At 37.3% G+C, this 27145-nt stretch overlaps 6 protein-coding genes across 6 annotated transcripts in view; 4 read left to right on the forward strand and 2 right to left on the reverse strand.

Moving 5' to 3' along the window:
* Window positions 1-7: 7 nt before the first annotated feature.
* Window positions 8-1095, reverse strand: LOC101313652 (CDGSH iron-sulfur domain-containing protein 2A-like). The gene is made up of 2 exons (XM_004308105.1): window positions 782-1095; window positions 8-395 (listed from the first exon to the last, which is right to left on the reverse strand). The coding sequence occupies exons 1-2, from the start codon at window positions 1048-1050 to the stop codon at window positions 293-295; spliced, it is 372 nt and encodes a 123-aa protein (XP_004308153.1). The 5' UTR covers window positions 1051-1095; the 3' UTR covers window positions 8-292.
* Window positions 1096-2353: 1258 nt separating this feature from the next.
* Window positions 2354-8122, forward strand: LOC101313937 (K(+) efflux antiporter 5-like). Its single transcript, XM_004308106.1, has 20 exons — window positions 2354-2699; window positions 2976-3019; window positions 3143-3210; window positions 3343-3427; window positions 3532-3593; window positions 3876-3951; window positions 4132-4206; window positions 4779-4850; window positions 4983-5066; window positions 5164-5232; window positions 5321-5398; window positions 5504-5592; window positions 5773-5869; window positions 5968-6021; window positions 6239-6334; window positions 6466-6654; window positions 6748-6825; window positions 7283-7327; window positions 7404-7499; window positions 7735-8122. The coding sequence occupies exons 1-20, from the start codon at window positions 2465-2467 to the stop codon at window positions 7774-7776; spliced, it is 1734 nt and encodes a 577-aa protein (XP_004308154.1). The 5' UTR covers window positions 2354-2464; the 3' UTR covers window positions 7777-8122.
* Window positions 8123-8912: 790 nt separating this feature from the next.
* LOC101314227 (cysteine and histidine-rich domain-containing protein RAR1-like) lies at window positions 8913-11259 on the forward strand. The gene is made up of 6 exons (XM_004308107.1): window positions 8913-9113; window positions 9615-9617; window positions 9716-9798; window positions 9927-10081; window positions 10670-10905; window positions 10989-11259. The coding sequence occupies exons 1-6, from the start codon at window positions 9009-9011 to the stop codon at window positions 11082-11084; spliced, it is 678 nt and encodes a 225-aa protein (XP_004308155.1). The 5' UTR covers window positions 8913-9008; the 3' UTR covers window positions 11085-11259.
* Window positions 11260-15165: 3906 nt separating this feature from the next.
* On the forward strand, window positions 15166-21361 carry LOC101314513 (LRR receptor-like serine/threonine-protein kinase ERL1-like). The gene is made up of 27 exons (XM_004308108.1): window positions 15166-15356; window positions 15935-16073; window positions 16198-16269; window positions 16361-16432; window positions 16598-16669; window positions 16761-16832; window positions 16956-17027; window positions 17133-17204; window positions 17297-17368; window positions 17486-17554; window positions 17641-17712; window positions 17803-17874; window positions 17952-18023; window positions 18130-18201; window positions 18285-18356; window positions 18440-18511; window positions 18604-18675; window positions 18776-18847; window positions 18929-19000; window positions 19087-19158; window positions 19241-19312; window positions 19397-19468; window positions 19553-19620; window positions 19726-19857; window positions 19948-20286; window positions 20401-20771; window positions 20996-21361. Exons 1-27 carry the CDS (start codon window positions 15239-15241, stop codon window positions 21359-21361), a joined length of 2970 nt encoding a protein of 989 aa, XP_004308156.1. The 5' UTR covers window positions 15166-15238.
* Window positions 21362-22749: 1388 nt separating this feature from the next.
* Window positions 22750-25496, reverse strand: LOC101310074. Its single transcript, XM_004309215.1, has 13 exons — window positions 25322-25496; window positions 24833-24994; window positions 24473-24653; window positions 24203-24308; window positions 23998-24113; window positions 23856-23892; window positions 23680-23742; window positions 23544-23594; window positions 23398-23456; window positions 23255-23312; window positions 23105-23176; window positions 22946-23008; window positions 22750-22815 (listed from the first exon to the last, which is right to left on the reverse strand). Exons 1-13 carry the CDS (start codon window positions 25494-25496, stop codon window positions 22750-22752), a joined length of 1209 nt encoding a protein of 402 aa, XP_004309263.1.
* A 1197-nt stretch (window positions 25497-26693) lies between these two features.
* Window positions 26694-27145, forward strand: part of LOC101310366 (probable aminotransferase ACS12-like) — a 3233-nt gene continuing 2781 nt past the window's right edge. Inside the window, exon 1 of the mRNA XM_004309216.1 lies at window positions 26694-26771. Within this exon, the coding sequence (XP_004309264.1) occupies window positions 26694-26771 (78 nt within the window). The remainder of the gene's footprint in view (window positions 26772-27145) is intronic.

The raw sequence follows: 27145 nt of genomic DNA on the forward strand, positions 1-27145 counted from the left end.
AAAATTACTTAAAAGTTTGTATCGATGATGTGGCAATATCTTGACCATTAAAAGTTGAAAGGCCTGGATTTATGAACTTTACTAAATTCACCATTAGCTCACTTTAGAGGAGCCGGATCCAAGAACAAATACTTAACATATTTCACATGATGCATATATTGATCATATTCATCTAATGTAGTAGATGAGCCTCGAATAGGTTTTCAAATCGAATACCTCTTCTAACACAGTGCCTCTAATAGATGTCAACTTGCAGTTTAATATCCGAAATACCATACTTATTTCAAAAGCTTTACTCCTTCTTCAAGAGCAACGGCCCGACATTGTCACCGGCAGCTTTATTGTGCTTCACATGGCTTCCATCGCACAACGGAAAAGTCCCTGACCTCCAACACCTATACATCCAAACAACCACAAATTACTGTGTATTCAGCAGACAATCCATAACATCAAGCAAAACAATGCTCGCATTACAATATTGACCCTATTTGATCCAAATTCATGACTAAGCAATGCCACTATTTCAAGGCTAGAACTTGCCAAACCAAGTTCAACTAGCAAAGAACCCTATATCAATATCTAATTGTGAAACCAAGTAAACAATCTCCTCTCCAAAATTTGATTTTCGCATAATCTCAGACAGTAAAAAGTAACAAACTTTATCAAATCCATCATTTATTTCCTTTCACAATTCAATCACACACCTCATTTCATCTCCAAAAATCTAATCTTTCCAGACCTGAACTAAATCAAAGTAACTACACTGAGCTAAAAAATTTACCTGCAATAAGCAGTAAGGGGCTTAGCAAGCTCAGTGACCACAACAGAGTCCACAACCTTGGCCTCACTCTTTCTAATCTCCGGGTTAAGCGGCTGAACCTCCGCCCTCACCACCGTCTTCGTCCTCCGGCCGAAATCAACGCCGGAAGAGTAGGCGACGCGGTGAGTTCCGAAAGTTGTGGCTCTTGTGCTTCCAAGACTCGAACCGGGGACTGAAGATTTGGTGTAGCCGGGAAGAGCCAAACCGGCGGTGGTGATAATGGACGCCATTGAAATAGGTCTCTGGGAGTTTCTGGGTTTTCTTGAAGTGATCTGTCGGTTGGAGAAAGGTGAGATTTTTATGGAGCAGAGGATATATAGAGAACTGTGGATGCCACACTCCATCTGACAGTTGGGTGGACGTGCGGCGAGACACGTCGACGCATCGGACATGTGGGCTTTCGGTTTTGTACTTTTGTATGTGATGATTTCGGCCCAATTTGCTAGCAGTTTGGACACTTCTTGCCATTTGACGGAAATAAAAATTGAACGGCTCTTATGAAGTTTTTGATAAGTGATTGTTTACGCTCTATGGGATTATCAATATTTACATTATACATTATTCAGAAAAAAGAAAGAACCTAAAAATCATTGAATACATATATATCACCTCAAATTTTCATTTTAGTCGAACAACTATGTATTACTAATATTGGCATATTTGAGCAATGTTAGTCATGAATTTCTTAAGAATTTTGAAGCCCTGTCGGGGAACGATAATGACTGCATGCTAAATTCTAACAACAATTATGTTTGACACGCCGACTCTTGTATTTGTAACTTTCACTATCATACGTGCACTAAGCCATTGCCCCCTCTTTATATTAGAGCGAAAAATATATAATGATTTCCTAGACTCTCCATTCCAACTATAACTTATAGACTCGTGATTTGATTCCAGCAATTAAATAATATTTACGAACTTTTGCTAGCTACAAGCATAATGAAATGTTTTGGACAAATAACTATTGAGGTAGTGGTTTTATATAGCTATGCAACAATGAGATACGCATGCTAACCAAACATGTCGTTACTATTTCAACATAAAAAACACAAACATGATGATAGTTGCAATAAGAAAATATGAATATCGGTAATAAATACTCCAATCCAATCATTAATCAAAATGAATGTACCAAACCAAGAATTAATGTATTAAAAAAAAAAATCAAACTTAAAACACCCAATATGAAGAAAACGTCGTACACATTTGTTTTTTTGTTTTTTACAATGATTTTGATTATTGAGTTTATAAGTTGAAAAAATAAGAAAATAAAATAAAAGAACAAAGAAGAAGAAAAAGAAGCTGGTGCAAAAAGATAAACGACCGCAACAGAAAAGTACTCAGTGCAGCAGTTTCTAGAAAGACGATATTAACCCCCAATGTATACGTGCCGCGCGTTCATACGGTCACATGATGTGTTGATCCCGCCTGAACAACTAAAAGTCCCACCAATTAACAAACCGCGAACAAAAAAAGCGAAACTCACGCAACCCCTTTTCCCTTTTTTCTCACGCATTCAAATTCATTTCAATTCAATTCAATTCAATTCCATTCTTCTCAAACCCTAATTCTTTCCCTAAATTCCAGATAGAGAGTGAGTCGGCGATTCGATTCCGCTTTATCTCACCGGCCGCATTTTCCATGGCGAAGAGAAAGCGAGGCCGGTTCGTCGGGTTCGGGTTCTGTTATTGCGTCGTGACGCTTTTGATTCACGCGAGGGTTTCGTCTGCGGTGAGATCCGATAAGGAAATGAGGGAGAGGTTCTACGGCACTACTATGATTAACTCCTCCGCGCCGGTGAATAACGACGGCACCATCGCCAAAATGTTCGATCGGGTTCTGGAGAAGGAGTTCTCCGAGAACGATCAGCCCGAAGGTCAGTTCTTCTTCTCCTTTTCTCTTCTGTTTCAGCTTACATTGTGTAATTTTGAAGCTTCTGCTTTGGAATTGAAATCGTAAGTGAAATTCCGATATGATTGAGTTTAGGTTAGAGGTTGTGGTAGAACTAAGCCGATTACTCGATTAGTGTTAGAAGCAGCTTATAAAAGTTAAATGCAGCTTTAGTAATTCAGGTTATTGATGCAGTATCCTTGTTTCGGAATTATGTGGTTCCGTGTTTGCTAACTTTTCGTTTGCTTTCAATTTTTATCAGGATCTGATAAAAGCAGCTTTAACAGTAGTGTGGCTGATCAGCAAGTAAGTTTTTGTTAGTCATATGAGCTTCTCGTATCAAAATGCAAAGATTTGGTTTATGTACCGTTTGTAAATCTTGAACGTACTAAAAGGATGTTAATTCTGTGATGTTACTGCTCTTTTCAGGCGGTACTGGAGACTGTAGCTAAGCTCACTCATGAGAAGGGAAATAAAAATGATACTCAGGAGACTAAGTACGTGAATGTTATAGTAGTCTCTTAATGCTGCAATATTTGTGGCATGACTAGATGTTAAATCTTTACGATATGAAATGTGGTTTTTTCTTTGTTAGTAATGTATACTGATTAGATTGTTTTGGTTGTCAGCGGCACAAAATCTTATCAGTTCCAAGGTGTTTTTTCCCTGGAGAATGAAGACTCTGAGGAAACAACAACCTTGATTGACAAAAAGGTTCTTTTTTTCAAATGATATACACGTTGAGAGCTTTGGCAGAGATTCAGTAGGAATTGTTTAAGTTTCTCTTTAAACATTTTACCTTAATTTTACGTTGATAGGACAATGTGTTCGTTATGTCAAACAAGAAATCCAAGTATCCAGTACTTCAAGTAGATTTGAGGTAAGTAGTCCTTTCATTGTTGTGCTATACATAAATAATTCTGGAACTGAGATTTGGTTGTTGATTGCAATACTAATGCATCACCAGAGATGGAATGAACATCTTGGTTGTTGGTTATTTTGATGTTGTACGGTTTTTGCAATACTTAAAAACCCTAATGTTTCCTCAAAATGCAATCATATTTTGTGTTCGTATGACAACTAGATGTTGGTCATAGAATTTCTGAGTTTGTTTTACATATTGGTCCATATTTTAGATGGTTGACATTTAACATTCTCGCAGGTTAATTTCTGATTTGGTGGTTATCATAGTTTCTGCTGCCATTGGAGGAATTGTGTTTTCTTGTTTGGGGCAACCGGTTTGTTTTCGAATCTTAGTCTCTGATTTTCGCTTATTGATTACTTTCACTCATTTGTAGCTCAGTGTTTATCTATGTTTAGTGATCTGTATGGCAATATAAAAAAAAATGCAGCAACATATAGTTAACTTATTCATTTGTTGCAACTCTGGTTATATCTGATTTATGCATATTTGATAGGTGATTGTGGGGTATCTCCTTGCGGGGTCTCTCATTGGTCCAGGGGGTCTCATGTTCATCAGTGAAATGGTACAGGTATGTCTTTGTGAAGTGTGATCCGTTACAAGCTCTATTCTTTGTAGATATGAGAGTTAAATTTTTAGAAAGATTTCCCTCACCTACTATTGCTCTTCCCACAATATTGTAGCTCCAAGCCTCCAGTGATGGTTATTTTCATGGAAATATAGTTATGATATTTGAGATTGTGTTAAGCACATCGTATATTAATCTTAGAAGAAGAATCTGTAAAAGGATTCCTCTTGCTTCTGTTAAGGAGATTGAACATCTTTTCCTTTTTCTTCTCTTGTCCTATGAATGCTTTAAACCGTACTGGGATATGAAGCAATGTATTCAAATATCAACTTTTGTAGAAGGTAGAGTCAAAGGGCCAAAATGTTGCTACATCTTTGATTTACACCGCATTTTGATGCCCTTTATCCATACTGAAGTGCCAACTTGTTAAGAATAGTTAACTATAAAAGAAGAAGAGTAGAACATAACTCTTAGTCACTGTCTGGGTAATCTCTGTGTGATTTTTATTTTAAGGATACCTGCGGTAACACCTCTGGTAACATTATCGTTTGTAATCCTTTCTTCTCTTGCTACAGGTAGAAACCGTAGCACAATTTGGTGTTGTATTTCTTCTTTTTGCTCTAGGGTTGGAGTTTTCTTTGGCCAAGGTATGTTGGGTTTTGGAACTTCATATAGTTTTGCTGGAAAACTGTAAAGGATTATATTCTAACACAAGTTCTGAGGGAGAGAATGAAAATACCCTCTTTGTAAGGAAGCATTTTAACTTTTCATTGATGCAGTTGAAAGTTGTGGGGCCGGTAGCTGTTCTTGGAGGGCTTCTTCAAATCTTAACATTTATGTTCTTGTGTGGCATAATTGCTGCGGTATAGTATTAGCATATTCAGTCTTATTATTTGGTTTTTCTTAGATGCTAATTCGTGTTGTAATGAACACTGTGCTTCCCGTTTGCCAAATTTGCAGCTATGTGGAGCTGGGTTGTCTGAGGGAATTTTTGTTGGCTCCTTCCTATCAATGTCATCAACAGCAGTAGTACGTTTCTGACCACTAATTACAATTCAACTTTTCTTCAATGCTGCTTTTGAATAAACCTCATTTCTTTCGTATTCCCTTTTACCAGGTGGTGAAATTTCTAGCAGAAAGGAATAGTAATAGTTCTCTTCATGGTCAAGTTACAATTGGGACGCTAATTTTCCAGGTTTGTTTTGAACTGTGAAAACTTGAATGCTAAATTTTTTGATAAGTTTTTGCATAATAAGGCTGTATCTGGAGCATATCCATTATATTACTCTGGTGTTTTCAGGATTGTGCTGTTGGTTTACTGTTTGCTTTGCTCCCAGTTTTGGGCGGTCATAGTGGTGTTTTCCAAGGGATGGTTTCAGTGGGGAAGCTGTAAGTCTGGTTTGTTGTCTTTTTTAATTGCACCTTTTCTTTCCTCACCATCTTTTATTGTTTCTGTTCCGTCCTTGTTTTGATGGCATAATGACAGTGTGAATCTCTTTTCTCATGTTTGCTTGGCTTAATCAAGTTTACTGTCCTTTTACTTATCTTTTTATTTTGTTTTTACTTCAGGGTGCTAGTCTTGTCATTATATCTTGGCGCTTCATCTGTATTGTGTTGGTCGTTTGTTCCTCGCTTTCTGAAACTGATGATGAAGTTGTCCTCTCAAGTAAGTTTTGCTTTTCTATTTGAGCAAGCTAGTTACCTTCTGCAATCTTGATTTACTCCAACTTCATTTGTTCTTTTATAATTGGTATTTTGAAACAGACAAATGAGCTTTATCAGCTGGCTGTTGTGGCTTTCTGCTTGTTATCTGCTTGGGTAAGTGAACTTTTAAATTTATATTTATGGTTTAACTTTTTTTTCTTCCTGCCACAATAAACTAGCCCCCTTATAACTTTAAGATAATGAAATGCCACATTTCGAGCTTGCAGCTTTGGATGTAAGAATTGTAGTGTTGTCTAATGTAGGGATCTTGCTACATATATGTGGTTCTCAACACCGTTTTAATACTTGTGAATTCCTGTTATCTTTTCAGAGCAGTGATAAGTTGGGTCTTAGCCTTGAGTTGGGTTCATTTGTGGCTGGAATTATGATATCAACCACTGACTTTGCACAACATACTCTAGATCAGGTACTCTTCTGCGTTTTACTTGTTACCTGAAATGAATTCTTTATTGATCCCTTTTGGAGAAAAAAAGAAAGAAAGAGAAAACAGATAGGGAACCAACTCGTTGTTGAATATGATGCTTTTCTACATTATAGGTGGAGCCGATTCGTAACCTATTTGCAGCTCTCTTCCTTTCAAGCATTGGAATGCTCATACATGTACACTTCCTGTGGAGCCATGTGGACATTCTTCTAGCATCTGTGATTCTAGTTATAGTTGTAAAAACTGCTGTTGTTACTATAGTTACTAAGGCCTTTGGATACAGCTTCAGGACATCATTTATGGTAAGTTCATGTAAGATTTGCACGAATATCTCATTTGTCTATGACAAATTTATGTAACAAGTCCTAATATAGACATTTGATTACTTTTCATAGGTTGGAGTGTCACTTGCTCAAATCGGAGAATTTGCTTTTGTCCTTTTAAGCCGGGCCTCAAATCTTCATCTAATTGAGGTAATATCTTGCTCTATTTGTCAGTCATAGTTTATACAACATTTGCGCATGTACAGCTGTAATTTGGTTTTCTTAAAAAGCATATAATTTCAGTGAATCATAAAGTGTAACAATCAGGATTTGGTTTGAACACAAAGCTATTAGTAGTGCTGAATGATGAAATGAAGTTCATAAAATATTTTTACAACATAAGAACTTTAAGAATATATTTGTACTTGGCAGAAACATTTACAGAAGATATGCACACCAATATTCAGAAGTTAAAGCTTCTCGTTTATAAGTGGAATTTCAAATATGCTTAGTTTTGATTCGTACCCTGCAGATTCATCGGTTGTATATACCAAATATGACAATCAGTTTGTAATGAATAGGATCCGTTTATTTTTCTTGCCTTGATTTCCTCTCATTTAGTGATTGTTGTTTTTCTTTTGAACAAAAAATAAAATAAAATCTACAGGGGAAGATGTACCTGCTTCTTCTCGGAACAACAGCCCTTAGCCTGGTAATTCTATTTTTCATTATTCATGAAATGTGAATCTCTTTTTCATTATACTTACGTAGGAATTGATGTTCTACAGGTCACAACTCCTCTCATGTTTAGATTGACTCCTGCCATAATGAATTTGGGAGTTCTCATGCACTGGTTTCCTGCTGAAGTCCCCATAAATATCGAGGTCTCTATCTTTCCCTCTCTCTGAAGCACATATATGCATGCTGACACACACTTGAAGGACGGTATACCTTTTTGAGTTTGAACTATCCGTGATGTGGTCTAGGGTTCTTTTAAACCCTCTTTTAAAATTGAATTATTGTCTGCTGTGGGGTGGATACACAGAAGAGTGCATAAAAGTATAAATTTCTAAAAGCTATCAAAACTGAGTCTTAGCTCTCATTTTCCCAACTTTACAGGAGAAAGTTTCGATGATTGAAGCACACAACAGAATATTGTGACCTTTTCCGCCTATCAAGTCTCGCAACTTCATGATTCAGCTGTATGATATGTGAATATCAGGTTTCGAATTCACTGCCAATTCTATTATAAAGGTTGCAGATGACAGATATCCAGAAATTCAGGTAGCTTGGAGTTATCATATCGTGTGCATACCTATATTTTTGTACTCTTTAAGCAGCTTGTAAATAGGATTCTTTCTAGGGTTCTTCAAGTGCGAATGCTAGTCTATTTGGAGAAAGTTACGGCATATAGTAGAGTTCAGAAATTGTATCCTACACGGAAGATATGAACTTCAGATTCAATTTTTGATGGATAATTTATACCAAACACCACCGTTTACCGTGCAGCATGATAAATTTGTTCTACTGCATTTATCTTTTATCCTACGAGAGTAAGCCAAAAGCTGCTGAATTTTATGTAAGCGAGGGTAAAGAGGCCTATGACTAGTGAAGTAGTGAGGTTTAATGATGCCAGGCCAAGCTCGTGCAAGTGATAACTGCCTGGTGCTCGTGAATCGAAATGAAGCACACCGGAACATGAAATTGTTCCAGACCAAAAATGGACTATAACATACAGTTTTTCAGTCAAATTGATTTCATCTTATTTTCTCATCCACCCTCAATTCATGATTTTCTCACAGTTCTGGAGCTAAGGGGAACTCAAAATTTTTGATTTGATTCATAGTTGAGAAGTGAGAAAATGCATAAAAGAAAAAATAGGGTTTAATTAAGATTATGATGTAGGAGAGTGATCACAATGTTTCACAAAATAATATAATGATCTAGTTGTAGACTTATATGACATGTGTACTTACTTGAGATGCAAAATAATCATAATTAGAGACAAAAGGAATGATAAAAAATTGAATCAGTATCAATTTTAGAGGGTTCATAAACCAATCTCCGTCCAAATTCGTAAGATCGATTCCTAATAAGGAGATGCGACATGTCAGGTTAGTAAACGCAAGAATATATATATATATATATATATATATATTATTTTTTTAAACCAGTAAACGCAAGAATTTAGTTGAATTACTTTGGGCCGTGGACTGCCACAGCCAGATCGGGAAGTCAATAGCCCAGACCAGGAGCACCTTCTAGAGAAATTTCCTTCTTTTTTTTTTTTTACGACAGAAAATAAATCAAACTGCGAATCTGTTGGACTCGTTCTTTTCCGTTTCAGTCTTTCTTCTTCTTCTTCTTTCTTTCTCCAGAGAGAGAGAGATAGAATGGAGGGCGAACCGGCAGCTCTGCTTAAATGCCAGCGAATCGGCTGCAACGCCACCTTTTCCGACGACAACAACCCCGAAGGCTCTTGCCAATACCACGATGCGGTACTCTCCGAACTCGCTTCTCTTTCTTTCAGCTTATGCTTATCAGCCTTATGCTTTTGCTGCATTGATTTTCCGAAGGTTTCAGGCTCTTGTTTGAGCTCGAATCCCTAATTGAAATCGTAAACTCACTGTAGATTGTTGCCTGAGTTCACTTTAATTACTAGAGCAGCACGCAATTCGATGCTTATTTCAGCTCGTAAACATGCCAATTAGTTCAATCTATGTCTTAATTTTAAGAATCAAGTCGGTAATTTAGCTTGTTTTACTGTAGGAGGACTGTGATTTTGTAATTTTTATGTTGTTGTTCGTTATGTGATCCAGTTGAAATCGATGCACATTGTGTATGTAACATGGAGGTTTTCGTTTATTATGAATGTTATGATAGATTGTGGAAGTTCTAGTTGAGTTTTGTGAAGTGTTGTTTTATTATGTTTTGATTCTGGTTGTTCTTTTGTATGTTTTGGGCTTGGTTCGATCGCGTGGGCATCTTCGATTTGTCAGGGAGTAAGTATACGGATATGTTCATTGATTTAGTGAAATTTCCTGTGTTGTTTTGTTTTAGTTTAATGCCATGAATGAAGCGCTGAATCTTTGTTTTCCAGCCTATATTTCATGATGGGATTAAAGAGTGGAGTTGTTGCAAGAAGAGAAGTCATGATTTCAGCTTGTTTTTAGAATTAGAAGGGTAAGTGCTGATTTTGGTGTTGGATTTATCTGATTCTTGAGGTACCTAGTGAGTTGACTGTGCATTTAGGTTTCTGACTTTCCAATTCCTTGCTTTCTGTACTTTTCTCTTTTTTGGGTCGAATGAAGATGCAAGACTGGTAAACACACAACAGATAAACCAGTTTTGGCAAAGCCGAAACCTAGGACTCCGGTTTCCGTTCCTGTGTCAGCTCCTACAGCTGATGCATCATCAAAACAGTCCTGCGCTAGGTGTCGACAGGGTTTCTTCTGTTCAGATCACGGTACGTTCATTTGGTTGTGTATTGCTTTAGTCTTAATTGTTCAAGCTTCGTGTGGGTCCAGAGATAGTTGGTTCTTTCATGGACATTGTATAATCTGGCTATTTAGTACGCTTCAAGATTTAAGTATAACAACTATCTTTATGTATGAAAAGTACGAGAAGATTGTTATTCTAGTTGCGACTTTTGGTGAAAAATAAGTATAATTTATGAAGTCCTGATATCAGTAGTATAGTGATATGGATGTTTGAAAAAATGGGTTTAAGAACGACAATAGAGTTCCTTGTAGATGAATTATAGGTGGTTTGTTGAATTCTTGGGGGTTTGGGGTTTGATGATGTTTATTATTAAATGTTACGTTATCGTCTGATATAAACTCTTTTCATTCTCTTGAAGTATATTCTGATTGTTTGGGTCGTTCACCACCTGTGTTGGTTTCCTTGTTTACACCATTTTTTTCTAAATTTTGTATAATACCTTACTTAATATATCTACTTCTTTTTGGTTGATGATGAAGCCCCGCCTTGAAGAACTTATCCATCTTAGGGATTTTTTAACATTTTAGGCTGAAGCAAGTTCTGCCTTTTCCAGGTTCACAAGCCAAAGAAATGAATTCAAAGCCTGTAAATGTAGTTACAACACCACTTACTGAAAGCATTACAGATGATCAAGGCACTTCTGCACCACCAAAAAAGATTACAGACATAAACCAGCCCCAAACTTGTAAAAATAAAGGTTGTGGTCAAACTTTTAAAGAGAAGGATAACCATGAGACGGCATGCAGTTACCACCCGGGCCCTGCTGTTTTCCATGACCGAGTGAGAGGGGTGAGTTATTGCATACTTAATTCAATCATATATTCTGTCTACATGTCTACAATTCCAGTAATATCTCTCTTCTAATACTGCAGTGGAAGTGCTGTGACATTCATGTAAAGGAATTTGACGAGTTTGTGAACATCCCTCCATGTACCAAGGGTTGGCACAATGCTGACCCAGTCCCTTAAACAGCAGTGGGGAGGTTGTAGCATTTGATTTTTTTTGGGATAATCTCTTCTGTACTGTATTTTGCTTATTGAACTGCTACACATTCTTCTTCAGTTGTCATCCTGAATGTTGAACTTCTGTTCTTAGCTCTTTCTTGAGACTCGGCATGCTAAGTTGTGAATCTGCTATCTTGCTCTAGTTTCATGTTGTACTTCTATGATCACATCAGAGTCATCTAAATTACACTTCTAATATGCATGAATGTATGAAACTTGCATCAGTATGCCATATCTGACTACCAAACCTTCATCCATCTTCTTCACTAATGTCATTTTTCTTGGTCACTTTCACCTATCACTCATTTTTGTGAAGACCCTGTTCATTTATTATTCTAAAACAGTTTCTTCACTTATTATAATGAAACAGTTTCTTCACTCAATTGAGCAAGGCAATTGAATGGCCGACTATTATGCCCTTGAGAACACATAACAGGTTGTCTGCAGCAGAATCTTTTTATGTAGTCTATTCTTACGGTCTCACGCAAGGCATAAGTGTTGTGAACTGGTGTTCACTTACACCAAACTCTTAATTTATGTAGCATATTTGGTTACTTCTTTGCTATAGCATAAGTGTATGCTACATGCTACACTGCTACTACGTATAGTAGTAACATAGGAAATAGGACCACACTGAAAGATAGATACACATGCTACACCAAGTTTTAATCCCAAACCTTCTTCATCCTATTGGCTGCTGTGACCCCTCAGTGTTGTAGTGAAGCAACTCAATAATGTGACCAATAAAATTGTCAAGATTTGGATCATAGTATGCCAAAAATTTGGTATGAAAATATAATTCATGGGTAGAGAGGACGAAATAGTAAGTGTAAAGGATGAGACTTATAAATTGTAGAGAGAGAGGAGAGTTGAAGATCACGTGTCTTATGATGGGTGTAATGAATCCCCCAGCAGTCCCCCTTCTTTATTATTGCCCCAGCCATATTTTCATGGTCCCATTCCTTCTCTTTGTGTCTTGCATCAAATTTCTCAGTTGTGTTGACTGATTTGAGTGTAGGGTTGACCACCCTTTCTTTGCTGGCAAGATTCAAACCATGATTTACATAATTGTGCTCATTTTTGAGAAAAAATAGTGTTAGTAAACCACCATGTGGTAATAAATTCTCATTTATTATAAAATTTCATTAATTGAGTATCTGTGTCATATTAACTATTACATAATATGTGAGAAACGAACATTATGTTAGTGTTTTGAGCCTTTGAGGACTCTTTATTTCTACACAATCTAACCCATACACGACTTAAGTTATGACATTTGAGGATGTAAATTGTCATGACCAACATAAGGTTTAAACTCGCATTTTCAAATTCCCTAATCGAGCTATAAGACTTTTAGCACCTTATCCCTTAGTTTAGGCAAAATGTAGGACTCATGTGGCAAACCTTTTCAACAATTTGTTCACACACTTTGCTTTAACTACATGTCAATGAGTGAGCAAAGAGAACATTATTTCTCACAATCATATCACTTTCCCCTTCTTCTCCTAAGTAGAGAGCTAAATAGCGCCAAACCAGTATGTACTAACTAGCACAAGGCCCACTCCCCAGAAACCAAACTTGGAACCCCCAAATCTAGTTCTGTGGACCAAACTATAGGAGAGACCCAGAACCCCAAAATATATGTATATAATTCACTGCATTACTAAACGCAACGGGACGAAAACTAGGGTGGGTTCATTTCCAAAAAAAAAAACTAGGGTGGGTCCCACAAAGGGGGTTCAAGCCGGGTGGGTACAATTGCTGACGGCGGTTCACCGGCGACTGACCCGCCGGTCTTGTCTTCTTTTCTTAGCTTTAAGCCTTCTGTAAGTCTCCAGTGGGTCTCTCTGGCTCTATCCTATAATCTCTATGATGATGCTGCTGCTTCAGCAGTTTAGCCTTTAGCTGTTTACCCTTGGGCTTTTATAGGGTTTCTCCCTTCGGACTTAGCCACGTGTTGCTGCCCATTTGGTATTAGGGTAGGGGCATTGCCCTTGCTTAGGGCGCTCTCTATGTATAAAGCTCTTTGCCTTTGTGATTAATACCGGCCTGAATAATCGGTTGGGTTTTGCATTGTCGCTCTCACTAAAAAGAAGAAGATGGGTGTAGTCAAGTCGAAATCAAAGGAGCGCCCATGTCATTACTCGTTGAGTTCTAAGACTTCGGCTAGGTCGGTGTCTAGGGTTACCATTTGAGGTGAACTTTTCAAGTTACCGTTCTTGGAGGTTCTTCAAAATACATCTATATTCAGTGTAGTGATCGGCATTTGTCGCGTTTTTAGTTACTTGATCTTCAAAAATTTGATACGAGTTTAAGAATTGATGTAGGTCGGACTTGGATAATCATTAAATTACAACTCAAACAATCTTCTGACCCTCGTTCAATAGAGAGGTCATTTAAATGTTACGACGCTCACATTGGATATGAACCGAACTGTCTCATAACATTCTGAAACTAACTCATGTACCATTTTAGTGAGCGAACAACCTAATTTTTAAAACATATTACATGGCGAGAAGCTAACATCGAGGTGTCAAACCTTCTATGTATAAATATAACAATATCCGTTAGAATTACAACTATGAAGTACAAACATGCTTACAACACATAATATTACATGGTAGAGATAAGTCATTTGAAAACATGTGTTGTGATTATAAGAAGCCACATTTTAATTCTTTAGCCTTCATAGTTTAATGATCAAATTTACGATGCAATTCCAATTTCAACAGAGATAAATTACAAAAATTTGGTAAGGCCTCAATCACCTCATATATCGATATGGTCAGAAAAGGAATTTACAAACCATATATAAATCCGACGGACAATCTCCAAACCCAGAAGATCACAGAGGAAATATTTTTGGATCCTAAACCATAGAATAATAACAGGTTACAATCCCAGTAAATTAAAATAGTGCAAGAGATCATAGAGAACCGAAATGGCATTAGCATGGCCAGCTTTAAACGAAGCGAAGCCTGTTAAGCGTTCAAACGCTGCAAAGCCTGCTTCCTCTGTCGCCTCACCACCTTCTAAAACCCTCCATGCATTATTTTCTCTATAAAATTTTCTGGGGTTTATCTTTGTTCGTCTTCGTAAATCAAACCCAATTAAAATATAGAATCTTTGTAAAGTTCCCATTTGATATCCTTGCTTTGGTCCCAAACGTACGAGATTAGTACTCCACGCGCCTAAGAATTTGCCTTGGAGTTTATGGTTGACATGAGCACCATCATCATCACCAATCCAAAATTTTCCATGATTATAGAGACGACCGCACCATCTACATCATTGTTGAATTATCTCAATTTTCTTCAGAAAAAATGAAAAAGATTGCATTGAAGGAGCACCAAATCACTCAAAATGCAATAAAGATTTTGTGGGATTTCTTGGTCACTTCAGAAGCTGGTCTTGTTGCGCAAAAGAGGCAAAAGCAATCCAAAATGGCAAAATGGATTTTCTATAGGTCTAAGTCGTACTGGGAAACTAGAAAAAAAAAAAGTTAAAAAAACATACACAAATTTGTGCATATAATGAAAATGCAGGACAAAAGTGAAAGACAAATCAAACAAAGACGAGCTCAGAATAGCAACTCTCTCTTCCTCTTTCGGTCTTTGAAAACCAAAACCAGACTCTTTTTCTACTGCAGTGTCACTCTCACGGCGCGTGGGTGTACGCGCCGATGGTGATAGTGGTGGGGGAGATTGGTAACTGTGATATAGTTCGCAGTAAATATAGAAAAATAATAATGGAGGGTATATAGGTGTTCAAAAGCTGAGAGCTTTGGAAATCGTCGTCTCTGGGTAGAAGACGAATGACGGCCGTGCCAGTTCTTTCTTTTTCAAGATAGTCTTCTATCAAAGACTTAACGTCGCTTCACCGCCGTTTAGGTACACCCTTAAAGCCCGAGACTTTGGTTTTGGTTTTTCTCTCTCTTCATAACACTTAAAGGAACCAGCTTCAGTCATCTGCCTTATGCTTCACGCCAAACGTCTGCTCTTTCTCTCTCTCTCTCTTGGTTGTGGTGCTTATAATGTGTGAAGAGTACTGCAATGCTTAGCTCATTTTCCTTTTGAGCGTTTCAGTTTTTGTTGTCTTGTGTTTGGTTTGATTTGTTCATGGAGGAGGAGAGAGTGGGTTTGAGATGGAGGAGGAAGAAGGATGTGGTTCTTGTTCTCTGGTTTGGGTTGGCTTTGTTTCTGCTGTTTCCTGTTGCTTCGTCACTGAACGATGAAGGTGGGTGGTTTGATATTGTGCTTCCTGTTTTTGGAGCTGGGAGTTTTTGGGACTGTTGGGTTTCTGTTTTTGAATGTACCCAGTTTTGTGGTTTAAACACAAAAACGTTTAAGCTTTCGGAACAGGAGATGAACAAAATGTGTTTTTACCAAAAATTATGGGTTTTTCATTTGGGTTCTGTCTGTTTGTTGAGCTTCTTCTCCTTTGGTTTGGTTTTGTCTCTAAAGCTCAGGTGGTGTAGTTGTTTGTAGTTTTCGGAATTGTTTAGTACTCGAGTCTTTTTGGTTTGGACTTAGAAATGTCTACGCTATTGTTTAATTCTAAACTTCTACTTTTTCAAGGAAATTTTCTCATTTTTGTAATATGTAGCTGGTTTTAAGCTGCAATGCTTGTTTCTTTGTCCCAAAAATCCATTCCTTTTCCTTTTATTGGGGTTTGGGGCTCTTTTGTTTGTTTTTAAAATTTAGGTACTTCCCTGAAGGATATCTGTTTCTGAGTTTCTTGGAAGTCAGAAGTAAACCTAGAGCGTTTAATGTCTGTTGCATGTTATAATGATGGTTTCATTATGGGGTTCACAGGAAAAGCCTTGATGGCAATCAAGGCCTCGTTCAGCAACGTAGCCAACGTGTTACTGGACTGGAACGATGCTCATGACGACGATTTCTGTTCTTGGCGTGGAGTTTTCTGTGACAATGTCAGCCTTTCTGTGGCCTCTTTGTGAGTTTCTCTCTCCTCTCTTTCTCTCTCTAAAACTGTTCTTGTCTGGGTTGATACTGTTAATGATCTCCTACAGTAATTCACTTTATACTGAACGATGTGTTTTTGGGTTTGTTTGTTTTAGGAATTTGTCCAGCTTAAATCTTGGTGGGGAGATTTCTCCAGCTGTTGGAGATTTGGGGAATTTAGAATCTATGTATGTTTTTATCTATTTCCTTTTTTTTTTGCACTATCTGTATTCTTAGTGGAATAGTAGTTTGATAACTTTGTTTGTTTATGAATTGTAGAGACTTGCAGGGAAATAAGCTGACTGGTCAAATCCCAGATGAGATTGGCAACTGTGCTTCACTTATATATCTGTAAGACATCTCCTTTATGATTTTACTTTTTTTTAAATAATAAAGGATTAGGCGATATTAGCCCCTCGGATGTTAGACATCTCCTCTATGATAATTCTCTCATTGTTTGTCCTTTTAAGTAGCTTTCAAATTTTGGTTTTTGCTAAATCTGTGTTTGAAATGCAGGGATTTGTCTGACAATAATTTGTCTGGAGACATACCCTTCTCGTTTTCAAAGCTGAAGAAACTTGAGGTTTTGTAAGTGTTCAATCTTACATTTATTTTGGTAGTATGCATGCCTAGGAAATTCTTTGAACTTCTTTAAGTGTAATTTGTTCCAATTATGCAGGAATTTGAAGAACAATCAGTTGACTGGTCCTATCCCTACAACTCTTACCCAAATTCCGAACCTCAAATCTCTGTAAGTCCGCTACTTTTAATCAACTGAATTTTTACAGTTACGTAGAAATCTTTCGTAGACTACTTTTACCTCTTTGGGACTGATGAGTTTTATCTTTCTTCTTTGATGCTGTTATGTTTGCAGTGATCTTGCTCGCAACCAGCTCACTGGTGAAATACCAAGGTTAATATATTGGAATGAAGTGTTGCAATACCTGTGAGTACCAGATGCAATTATTCCATGAATTATTGTATACTGTATTTCTTCTTTCTTTCATGTGTCCATGTATGTGATTCTCTTGGTTGGATTTTGACTTCGCAGTGGATTGCGCGGCAACTCTTTGACTGGAGCATTGTCCCCTGATATGTGTCAATTAACTGGTCTTTGGTACTTGTAAGTAAATTCCTCCTGTATTTCAACCATTCATGGTTTCATTTTGTTCTTTCTGGGTTTTGTTGGTGTTGAAATTTTCTTTCTTTGCTCAGTGATGTTAGAGGCAATAACTTGACTGGCCCGATCCCCGATAACATTGGCAACTGTACAAGCTTTGAGATCCTGTAAGAAAATTTGTTGAATTGAAAAGAAAAAATTGACTGCCTGAACTCTCTTTCACGAAATTGAAAGAAGTGTATTTCAGTTGGTTCACTAATCTTTGTATATATTGAAAATTGTAGGGACATCTCATACAATCAAATCACTGGTGAAATTCCATATAACATTGGATTTTTACAAGTGGCTACTCTGTAAGTTTAATTCCTTTGGACACTTAGAATACTGTTGTTACTGTATAGTTCATCTGTTGAAGCATGTTTATGGTGCATTTTGGTAGGTCGCTACAAGGGAATAGGCTCACTGGGAAGATTCCTGAGGTTATTGGTTTAATGCAGGCGCTTGCTGTTTTGTAAGTGGTTTGGTTTTGTATAACCATAACTCCAGTTGATTTTTGTAAGAATTATGGCAGTTTATTATTGCTTTCATGCTTGTTTTCCAGGGATTTGAGTGAGAATGAACTTGTAGGGCCAATCCCACCTATACTGGGCAATCTATCGTACACTGGGAAACTGTAAGTTCGGTTCATTTGTGTGCAATTTTATCTGTATTGCTTCAGTTTTGTAGCTGAACACTTGTTTGTTGTTCCAGATACTTGCATGGTAACAATTTGACTGGCACTATTCCACCTGAACTTGGCAATATGTCAAAACTTAGCTACTTGTGAGTTGCCTCACTGCTGCACACATTGATGTAATATTTTACTGATACAAACCCATTGGTGTCATACCTTAGTATCTGTTTAACAAATCTCTTTGTATCTCTGCAGGCAATTAAATGACAACAATCTGGTTGGTAGTATTCCTGCTGAGCTTGGGAAGCTGAACCAGTTGTTTGAGCTGTGAGTAATATTGTTCCAGGGTTCCTGTACCTTTGTAATTTTAGTAATTCCTTAATAATTATAATTTGTGTGCCTTGTGTCAGGAATCTTGCCAGCAATGATCTGGAAGGTCCCATTCCACATGACATTGGTTCCTGCACAGCCTTGAATCAATTGTAGGATATCTTATTCCTCAACCATCAAAGTTTATGGAGTGGTTAATGCATACTAATAGAATGTCTTGTTACTGATTTCTTAGTAATGTTCATGGAAATCACTTGACTGGATCCATTCCTCTAGCATTGAGAAATCTGCAGAGTTTGACCTATCTGTGAGTACTGGTGTTTTAAATTCTTTCTTTTTCACTTGTGGTTCAAATGAACTTTCTTGTTAGCTGATAAATGAATTGGATTGAGCCTTCAGGAATTTGTCAGCAAATGCCTTTAGCGGAAAAATTAATCTCGAGTTGGGGCATATCATCAATCTCGACACGTTGTAAGTCTTCATCTGTCTTGCTAATAGACATAACCCATTTGTATATATCATCTCACTCCTTTTATGAGGAATGAACTAACTATCTGCTTTGTTTACTCAGGGATATGTCCAGTAATAATTTTTCAGGCACTGTTCCTACTTCTGTTGGCAATCTTGAGCACCTTCTTACTTTGTAAGTATACTGCTAATTGTTCAGCAAATGAGGTTTGTTTACTCTGCCTACTGACATCATCAAACATTTATTTACTTGCAGGAATTTGAGTGGGAATCATCTTGATGGTCCTTTGCCTGCAGAATTTGGGAACCTCATGAGTGTTCAGATCATGTGAGCTTTACAAGGAATTGTTTTTAATTTTGGTTGAAATTTGTGTATTTGAATTTGCTTTTGACTTTGTGTTCATATGTCGACAGTGATATGTCATTCAACAATCTCTCTGGGAACATCCCTTCAGAATTGGGTCAGTTGCAGAACGTTGCGGCATTGTAAGTTCCATGGTACATAAGTTTTGTCTCGTATATAAGTTTAATCATTTATTGCCATGTTGATTTTGGTCTGTGTTGGTAGGTTGCTAAATAACAACAACTTGCATGGAAAGATACCTGATCAGCTAACCAACTGTCTCAGCCTTGAGACCTTGTGAGTCTGTCTCCTTACTCTTTTGGGTGATAGTCCATGTATTTTCTAAAGCCTTCCTGAATGTTATTTTGTCTATATTTGCAGGAACGTTTCATACAACAATCTATCAGGCATTGTACCTCCCATGGGGAACTTTTCACGTTTTTCACCAAACAGGTATGGGGATAGGACAAGGAGAATGATACTATAATTTATGTATTCTGAGTTTACTCTTCTAACTATAGATGTGGTTTGTTTCAGCTTCATTGGAAACCCACTGTTGTGCAGTGACTGGCTGGGATCAATCTGCAGACCCCCCAAGTCCAGGGGTAAGAAATTCATATATATTAACTGTGTATGATAATGGAACTTTGCTATTTTAGTCATCTTGATTTTCCAAATTATTAACAAAAACTAGTTATTTCTGCTTTCAGCTGTATTCTCCCGAGCAGCAGTTGTCTGTATGGCATTAGGCTTCATCACATTATTATCCATGGTAATAGTTGCAGTTTACAAGTCCAACCAACCAAAGCAGTTAATGATGGGATCTAGCAAGAGTGGACAAGGCATGTATCTCCTATGTTTATTTAATTTGTTTAATTCTTTTGTTTGTCTTTAACCAATTTGACGGGGAGTAGGTTCACTTTTCTTTCCAGGTCCTGCTAAACTTGTAATTCTTCACATGGATATGGCAATACACAGCTTTGAAGATATAATGCGAATCACAGAAAATCTAAATGAGAAGTATATCATAGGGTATGGTGCTTCTAGCACAGTGTACAAGTGTGTGCTGAAAAATTCCCGACCAATGGCAATCAAGCGCCTCTACAACCGATATCCACACAACTGGAGAGAGTTTGAGACAGAACTTGAAACCATTGGCAGTATCAAACATAGAAATCTAGTCAGTTTGCATGGATATTCTTTGTCTCCCCTTGGAAATCTCCTCTTCTATGACTACATGGAGAACGGGTCTCTGTGGGATATGCTTCATGGTTAGTTACCCCAACTTCAACTGTCCTAAATCTCTGTTTCTTATAGATAATGTAGTTGCAAGTCTATATAAAGCTTCTAACTTGTCAACTACTTGTTTTGTAATTGCAATGCAGGACCATCTAAAAAGGTTAAACTTGATTGGGAAACACGTTTGAAAATAGCAGTTGGAGCAGCTCAGGGACTTGCTTATCTTCACCATGATTGCAACCCCCGCATCATTCACAGGGATGTAAAATCCTCTAATATCCTACTGGATGAGGATTTTGAGGCTCATCTCTCTGATTTTGGAATTGCAAAGTCCATCCCTGGTGCGAATACCCATGCATCTACATATGTTCTGGGAACAATTGGTTACATTGATCCAGAATATGCTAGGACTTCTCGGCTCAATGAAAAATCTGATGTATATAGCTTTGGCATTGTACTTCTTGAGCTACTGACTGGGAAGAAGGCTGTGGACAGGGAGTCTAACTTGCATCAACTGGTACGTTTTCCCAGGTTTCTTATTTAGTTTAGTTTTTAAGCTATGTAACCAAGGGTAGAAGCCTAGAATGTTATAACTTCTCTAACCAGCCTAGTAGAGAACTAAATGGTTAATGATACCTTAAGTTACGTAGTAGAGTAGTAGTACTGTTGTTAACTTTACTTGAGTTGGTTCATTTGTCTTTTTATCTGGACCTGGCCTGTTAACACAAGGATTGTTCTCAGATATTGTCCAAGGCAGATAACAATACTGTAATGGAGACTGTTGACCCTGAAGTTTCGGTCACTTGCATGGATACAACTCATCTCAAGAAAACTTTTCAACTCGCCCTACTGTGCACCAAGCGAAACCCCACTGAGAGGCCAACAATGCATGAAGTCGCAAGTGTCTTGGTCTCCCTCCTACCTCTACGTCACTCGAAGAAGCCTCTTTCAAAGGGTATCGACTATGCCAAGTTTGCAGTTGACAAAGAACAACAACAACCAAAAGCGCAACCGCAGCAGCCGAAGCCGGTCCAGCAGGAGAATCATTCAACTGATGCTCAATGGTTTGTTCGTTTTGGTGAGGTTATATCCAAGAACACTCTTTAAGTTTACAGTCTGGCTGTGTATTGCAACTGTTAAAAGTATCAAATAGGGAAAGAATGCCCAAGTTTTGTTTCAGATGGGGTAAAAGCCATCTGCAGTTACTGCCTAGTAGGTGAATATATGGGTCAATGACACAGCTTTTGGTATGTAGAAAGTGAACAGTTTGCTTTTGTAAGGATGATAAGCAAATATTTTGTTAAAATACTATTAGCTCATGGGAAAAGATGAAAACCCCTGCTGTCAGGCTGCTGTGTTTTTAGGTACCCACTTTGGTTTTATTTATTTGAATCAAATGCCAAGAAAACTTCCACAAAAGATTTGGGTGTGGTTTGCCCGAGAAAAGTAGATTTGGTTGAATGTCTCCGTCAGGCTTTTAACAGGTTCACGAGATATTATGATTTGCTCAGAGAGCATTCATTTTGGACTGTGAGAAACATCAAATAAATGTATGCACCTTTCACTTGTCCGTTTCATTTGACTACTCAGATTTGAGACCTACATCATTGAATTATATCAAGCAAAACTTGAGAAATTTGAACTGGTCAGAGAAATCCTCAAAGAAATGGACCAAAGAAGCAATTCTTGTCAGTCCTTTTGAGGTAAAATGATGAAACTAGAAAATGTGGTGGGTTGTGAAGTTGATCAGAAAAGAAATCCACCAAGATTTTCTTTTAATTTAGGGCATTATGCTTGGTTGTCCAATTGCTTAAGATTGCATACTAAACATAGGAAATGAAAACTCAATTTTTAGTTTAATCCGCATCATATGCATCGTTTGTTTACGTTAAAAATATGAGAAAGAAAAATTAACTTCATTTTCGGTCATCAATTGGCCAATTTTGCCGAGGCTGGGCACAAATAAATAATGATAATACATACTAAACATGAGAATACTAAATATAAGAAAGAAAAACTAATTTCATTTTCGGTCATCAATTGGCCAATTCAGCCAAGGTTGGGCATAAATGAATAATGATAATACATACTAAACATGAGAATGAAAAGATAAATCATTCTTGGTCTTTAATCGGCCGATCAAGCCGAGGTGGGACAAAAGTGAATAACGATAATCAAAAGTTGAAGACAGAGAGAAATGTACGCATTACGATTGCAATTTTTTCTTTTTCTTTTTATTTTTCCTCAAAAACTATCTCAACAAAGGTAAACTTTTATTTACATGCCCACAAGGCCGAGTGTCCGGCACAATTTAACTGCACCGCATGAAGTAACCAACTTCAAATCATGCAATCTTGCATTCAGGTTGGAGCTTTCTGCTGATGTAGCCTAGTTACTTTTCACTGAACCAGTTTCCTTGAACAAATTTGGGACCTTAATTCACACAATGAAAGCCCCATTGATAACACAAAAACTCCATTTAAATATGTTCCACCCTAGCAGGCATAGGCAGTTTTGAGCTCAGGTTTTGAATTGTGATGGGGTTCAGGTGCAAGTGAGAGCTGAAAGAGATTTCAAAAATCATCAATGGAATCAATTGTTAACTAATTTCTCTTTTGGGTGCAACAGTGAACAACCTATTTATTAGCATTCAAGATTGTTCTTCACAAAATGTAGATCAGATAGTAATACCTTGCTGAATAAATCTGTTGGTGGCTCGTTAATAAACCTCTTGTCAGTAGTAAACTTTAATTCCTAGGGATAAGTTAAAGCATGGTATTAACACTATAACTAATCAAAACAAACTACCATGATAAAAATCTGTCCAAAAATTAAAGGAGTAACTAATACCCTTGGACTTGGTTGTCTGCCTTCCTGTTTGATATTTGGTAGAACACCAGTACCTTCTTTACTTGACAATGTCTGCATCAGGCACAACATGGTTAATTGTGGCAGAGAAAGATTAATACAAAGCTGCATAAGTGCATAGACTGATATTACCTTCTTTTTAAGAGAGAGCACTTTGCATTTATCACTTTTGTGAAAGGCAGATTTTGGTCTGTGAAGAAGTAATAACTTCATTAGATAGAATGGACACAAGATATGATTCAAACAATTTATAAGTTTAGCTTAGATATAATTACCCTTTAATCTCTGTAGCTTCAGTTGGTGATAAACAACTAGAAATTGGTGTATTTGTCACCTGAAATGACAAGATTAATAGGTCATGTGAGTAGAAAAAGAAAGTTGTACATACTTATAAAAGAAGGAACAATATTTGGAGGATTACATTATCAACTGTGCTATGCTTAGCTCTTTGTGATGTCCTAAAATGAAACACCTGATAGAAATGAAACAAAAAACTGTTATGGATATCATGAAGTGGCTAAATTGTATTAACATAGAGTAAAATGTTCTCTGATTACTTGAAACTCTTTTGCTTGTGGCGTGCTCTTCTTAGAGAGGGTCCATGGAGGCTCCTTAAATATCTGCAAAACCCAATATCACCATATCAGTGAGAGAAGGGATCATACAAGTGTGCAAGTTTAACTTCAAGCACAAACATTTGTGCAAAAGGATCATTAAGGGAATAGACACTTGCTTTTGGTTGTTCTCCATCTTTCCCATTAGTCTTGTACCTGAGAACCAGAGTGCATATATCTTTCACATTAGACTTTCGTGTACCAAATCGAACATCTATGGTGAATTATATTTTACCAAATTTCAGCGAGAAGTGAATGTACCTACGTCTTTGTGCCCTTTGTGCTGTTTCCAAGTTTGGTTCTCTAGGAATGGTGACTTTGGTTCTATTATTTGGTGATTTGTGTAACCAAAGAGGTTGATGCTTAAGATGAGAAACCTGTTTGACACGAAATTGTACAGAACACTTGAAAAGTCCATATTCTAAGTATGATAAGCCAATGAATTGCAGAAGTAATGTAAGTGTACCTTGCGCAAATAGCCAGCCTCCAACTTCTGTCTTTTAGTTGCTACACTATCGAATAATGGAGAACTTAGTGAACTCTCCGCAACTTTCCCTAGCTTCTTCTCATCTCTATGGGATTAAGAATTGAAAAATGGAAGAATGAGAAACACAAGGCACCAACAAAACGAATGGAATTTATACCATAAATACGACATCATTGAATTTTAAGTGAAGTATTTTCAACTTACAGAGGGTCTAGGAAAAGAAGATGCAGTAGAGAAAAAGATCAATACCTCCTTGATAATCGACTGGAGTGAGGTTCTCTAACTTCACGACGACGCTGGATCTGCTTGGCTAATTGGCTAGCTGTGGGTTTCATTAAAGTTGAACTCCTTGATAGGGTTGGTGACTTGATTGAGGACTTGGTTTTAGCTTTTGGAGAATCTTGATCCATTTTGTTAGAGCAATTTACTCCTGTTAGAAATATGAAAACTTGAGCTTCTAATAACAAAGAAAATGAATAAAATGAAATCAAAGCCAACAGATTTAAATGAAATAAACTTCTTCCCCAAGATAGAATCTCACAAAAGATTTGAGTTTTATCAGAATGTAATGCTCTACTTAGTAGTTGACATTAGTGAATTTAAATGTACCTTTGATACTATCATCTTCTAATGAAGAACCCTCAGCTTCAATGCTACTCGACTCGTTGCTATCATATCTAATGCATTCTACATCTTCGACTTCCACAGAGGTCGTTGCTGTTTCCTCTGGAGAATTGCCTTTGTGCCAATTCAACAATCTCAATATGAAAGCTGAAGAAGTATCACATAGAAACTAGTAAGCTAGGCCTCACTCTCTAAAGCATTACAAGTAACATTGTTACCACTCTAGATTGAGAAGCATCAGAAGTTCAGAACTAGGTTAGAGTTCTATGCAGTTCAAGTTCAAATCAACACTAATAAACAAAATAACCAACAAACAGAATCTTGAAATCAAATTAACAACATTTATAATTCAAAGCATGCATCCGTACTTTCTTTTTGTCAAAAGCAAACAATTGGACTGCTAATGCTTCAAAATCATGCAAATTCATTTCTACAAAGTGATCAAATATTAAACAAGCTCTATGAATTGCTTACGAGAAGAAGGATAACTTCCGGCGCATCGAAACCAATCTTCGGCTTCTTCAGCCTCCCAATCGGTTTCAAGCCTCGTAAAATCAAAGAACTTAGGCGCATCGAACTCATAATCCATGTCAATCTCTTCACCCTCCAAAGCCTCCAAAGCAAACTCCACCATTTCTTCATCGTCCATTTCTCTCTTTCTTTGTCGAACACCGTCTCAGGCAAAGTAACAAAAGAATTGCAATGTCAAAATCAATCTGCTTTTGACATTGCAAAATGTTGCCACCCTATATTCCTTTTGATACAGCAGAGACCATTATGGTTTTCCCTCGGACACAAAACCATCGACTATCAAAAACCAACAACATTTATGAGACTAGGATATTCAAAAACAAAAAGTTTCCACCGGGAAATCAGAGATTGATAAAGAAACTTAATGTTACGTAGATATGGAAATGATGATATGGGAAAAACCCTGATTGGGATTTTTGTGAGAGATGAAGTGAAAGGTTTTGTTTCAATTTTTTGAGGCGAAAATCTCGAAGCTGGTTTAGGGAAGCAAAGAAAGGAAGGAGAAGAAACGAAGACAGAAGAAAAAGAGGAGGAGAAAGGTAGAGGACGAAGCTAGGTGTAATTTATTTTTATTTTTAGCGCCGACGGGTCCAAAATTTTTTGAACTGAAGCAGGATTCACAACCCCGTCCAGTGCAGTGCCAGCTACGCGCCAAAACCTCTAGAAAATTAATTCCATTAGTTACCTTTTTTATTTTTTATTTTTGTTATAAACTAGTAACTTAGTTACCTTGTAGCCAAGGAATTAATTTCGATATTCCTTGTAGGGACTTGTTTCCTTTTTTCGTAATTTTTCTTTTTATTTCAACCATCCAGCGCAGCACCGATCGTTATTGTGTCTGCTTATCGTTCTGAATGAAGGATAATACCAATTATTAGTTGTAAATTTTTACGTGACTTTCAGTCGAACAACAAACGAATTGGTTTGATCGATTAGTGTTTTAGAAATCCTCTCCTCACTTGTTAATAAATCATCAATGTTATGAAGTCATGAATGAAGGGAGAAGCTAGATAGCATCGTGCATGCCACCACCATATATATACCAAATCCAACTAAGGTTGTACTGTGAAATGATGTGTTTGAATGGAGGATGTTGAACATTAGTCTTAGCTCCTAATTAGAAAATAATCCGTCAGTTATATATTAATATCTCCGTACCACAGGATGTTTTATACTCTGGCATTATCTAATAGCTGCGTCAAGACAAGTCCGACTGTGGATAGCCGCCGAGGGGCCGCAGGCTTTGTAATAATTAGCCACACGAGGATCCATAAAAACCTTGGTCAAGTTTGAAATATTTACATTGATATCGGAAATGGAAAATGACATAGTAGCACCAGACAAAGACACTGAATTAATTCCAGCTATAAATTATGTCATATGTGATCGGAATGTAAGTCCACTTTTAAACCAACTACTCCACGCGAGACGCGACGACTCATCTCCATAGACAACAACCGTTCTGATACCTTCAGATGTATCAGCATTGCACACTCATATTCCTTACATTTTTAAGCTTCTGTGACTGCAAAATTTAAGCTTCTGGAAGGTATTGAATCATGCAGAGATACTATTCCTAAGCGTATTGGGAGTTTATGGGATCAGAGTCAGCTGAGAAAGCTGGACCTAAAATTCTAAAAACAAGAAAAAGCCCAATACATCCGAGGCCCAAATTTATGCTTTTTAGCCCCCATATATTGTGGAGGCAAAACAACACACCACACTTCCCTCTTCCACTCTCTCTCTCTCTCTCTCTCTCTCTCTCCT

The sequence above is a fragment of the Fragaria vesca genome, linkage group LG7 (assembly GCF_000184155.1).
Source record: "Fragaria vesca subsp. vesca linkage group LG7, FraVesHawaii_1.0, whole genome shotgun sequence".
Taxonomy (NCBI): domain Eukaryota; kingdom Viridiplantae; phylum Streptophyta; class Magnoliopsida; order Rosales; family Rosaceae; genus Fragaria; species Fragaria vesca.

What these genes read in the sequence shown, in the direction of transcription:
- LOC101313652 (XM_004308105.1), bottom strand. Translation starts at nt 1,050, where the DNA reads ATGGCGTCCATTATCACCACCGCCGGTTTGGCTCTTCCCGGCTACACC. An exon ending in CCCCTTACTGCTTATTGCAG is followed by an intron (nt 396 to 781) that starts GTAAATTTTTTA and finishes TTGGATGTATAG; the next exon opens with GTGTTGGAGGTCAGGGACTT.
- LOC101313937 (XM_004308106.1), top strand. Translation starts at nt 2,465, where the DNA reads ATGGCGAAGAGAAAGCGAGGCCGGTTCGTCGGGTTCGGGTTCTGTTAT. An exon ending in CAAATCTTCATCTAATTGAG is followed by an intron (nt 6,826 to 7,282) that starts GTAATATCTTGC and finishes TAAAATCTACAG; the next exon opens with GGGAAGATGTACCTGCTTCT. An exon ending in AAGTCCCCATAAATATCGAG is followed by an intron (nt 7,500 to 7,734) that starts GTCTCTATCTTT and finishes CCAACTTTACAG; the next exon opens with GAGAAAGTTTCGATGATTGA.
- LOC101314227 (XM_004308107.1), top strand. Translation starts at nt 9,009, where the DNA reads ATGGAGGGCGAACCGGCAGCTCTGCTTAAATGCCAGCGAATCGGCTGC. An exon ending in TTTCTTCTGTTCAGATCACG is followed by an intron (nt 10,082 to 10,669) that starts GTACGTTCATTT and finishes TGCCTTTTCCAG; the next exon opens with GTTCACAAGCCAAAGAAATG. An exon ending in TCCATGACCGAGTGAGAGGG is followed by an intron (nt 10,906 to 10,988) that starts GTGAGTTATTGC and finishes CTAATACTGCAG; the next exon opens with TGGAAGTGCTGTGACATTCA.
- LOC101314513 (XM_004308108.1), top strand. Translation starts at nt 15,239, where the DNA reads ATGGAGGAGGAGAGAGTGGGTTTGAGATGGAGGAGGAAGAAGGATGTG. An exon ending in ATTCCGAACCTCAAATCTCT is followed by an intron (nt 16,833 to 16,955) that starts GTAAGTCCGCTA and finishes TTATGTTTGCAG; the next exon opens with TGATCTTGCTCGCAACCAGC. An exon ending in TGTACAAGCTTTGAGATCCT is followed by an intron (nt 17,369 to 17,485) that starts GTAAGAAAATTT and finishes TGAAAATTGTAG; the next exon opens with GGACATCTCATACAATCAAA.
- LOC101310074 (XM_004309215.1), bottom strand. Translation starts at nt 25,496, where the DNA reads ATGGACGATGAAGAAATGGTGGAGTTTGCTTTGGAGGCTTTGGAGGGT. An exon ending in AGAAGATGATAGTATCAAAG is followed by an intron (nt 24,654 to 24,832) that starts GTACATTTAAAT and finishes TATTTCTAACAG; the next exon opens with GAGTAAATTGCTCTAACAAA. An exon ending in GCAGACAACCAAGTCCAAGG is followed by an intron (nt 23,009 to 23,104) that starts GTATTAGTTACT and finishes ACTTATCCCTAG; the next exon opens with GAATTAAAGTTTACTACTGA.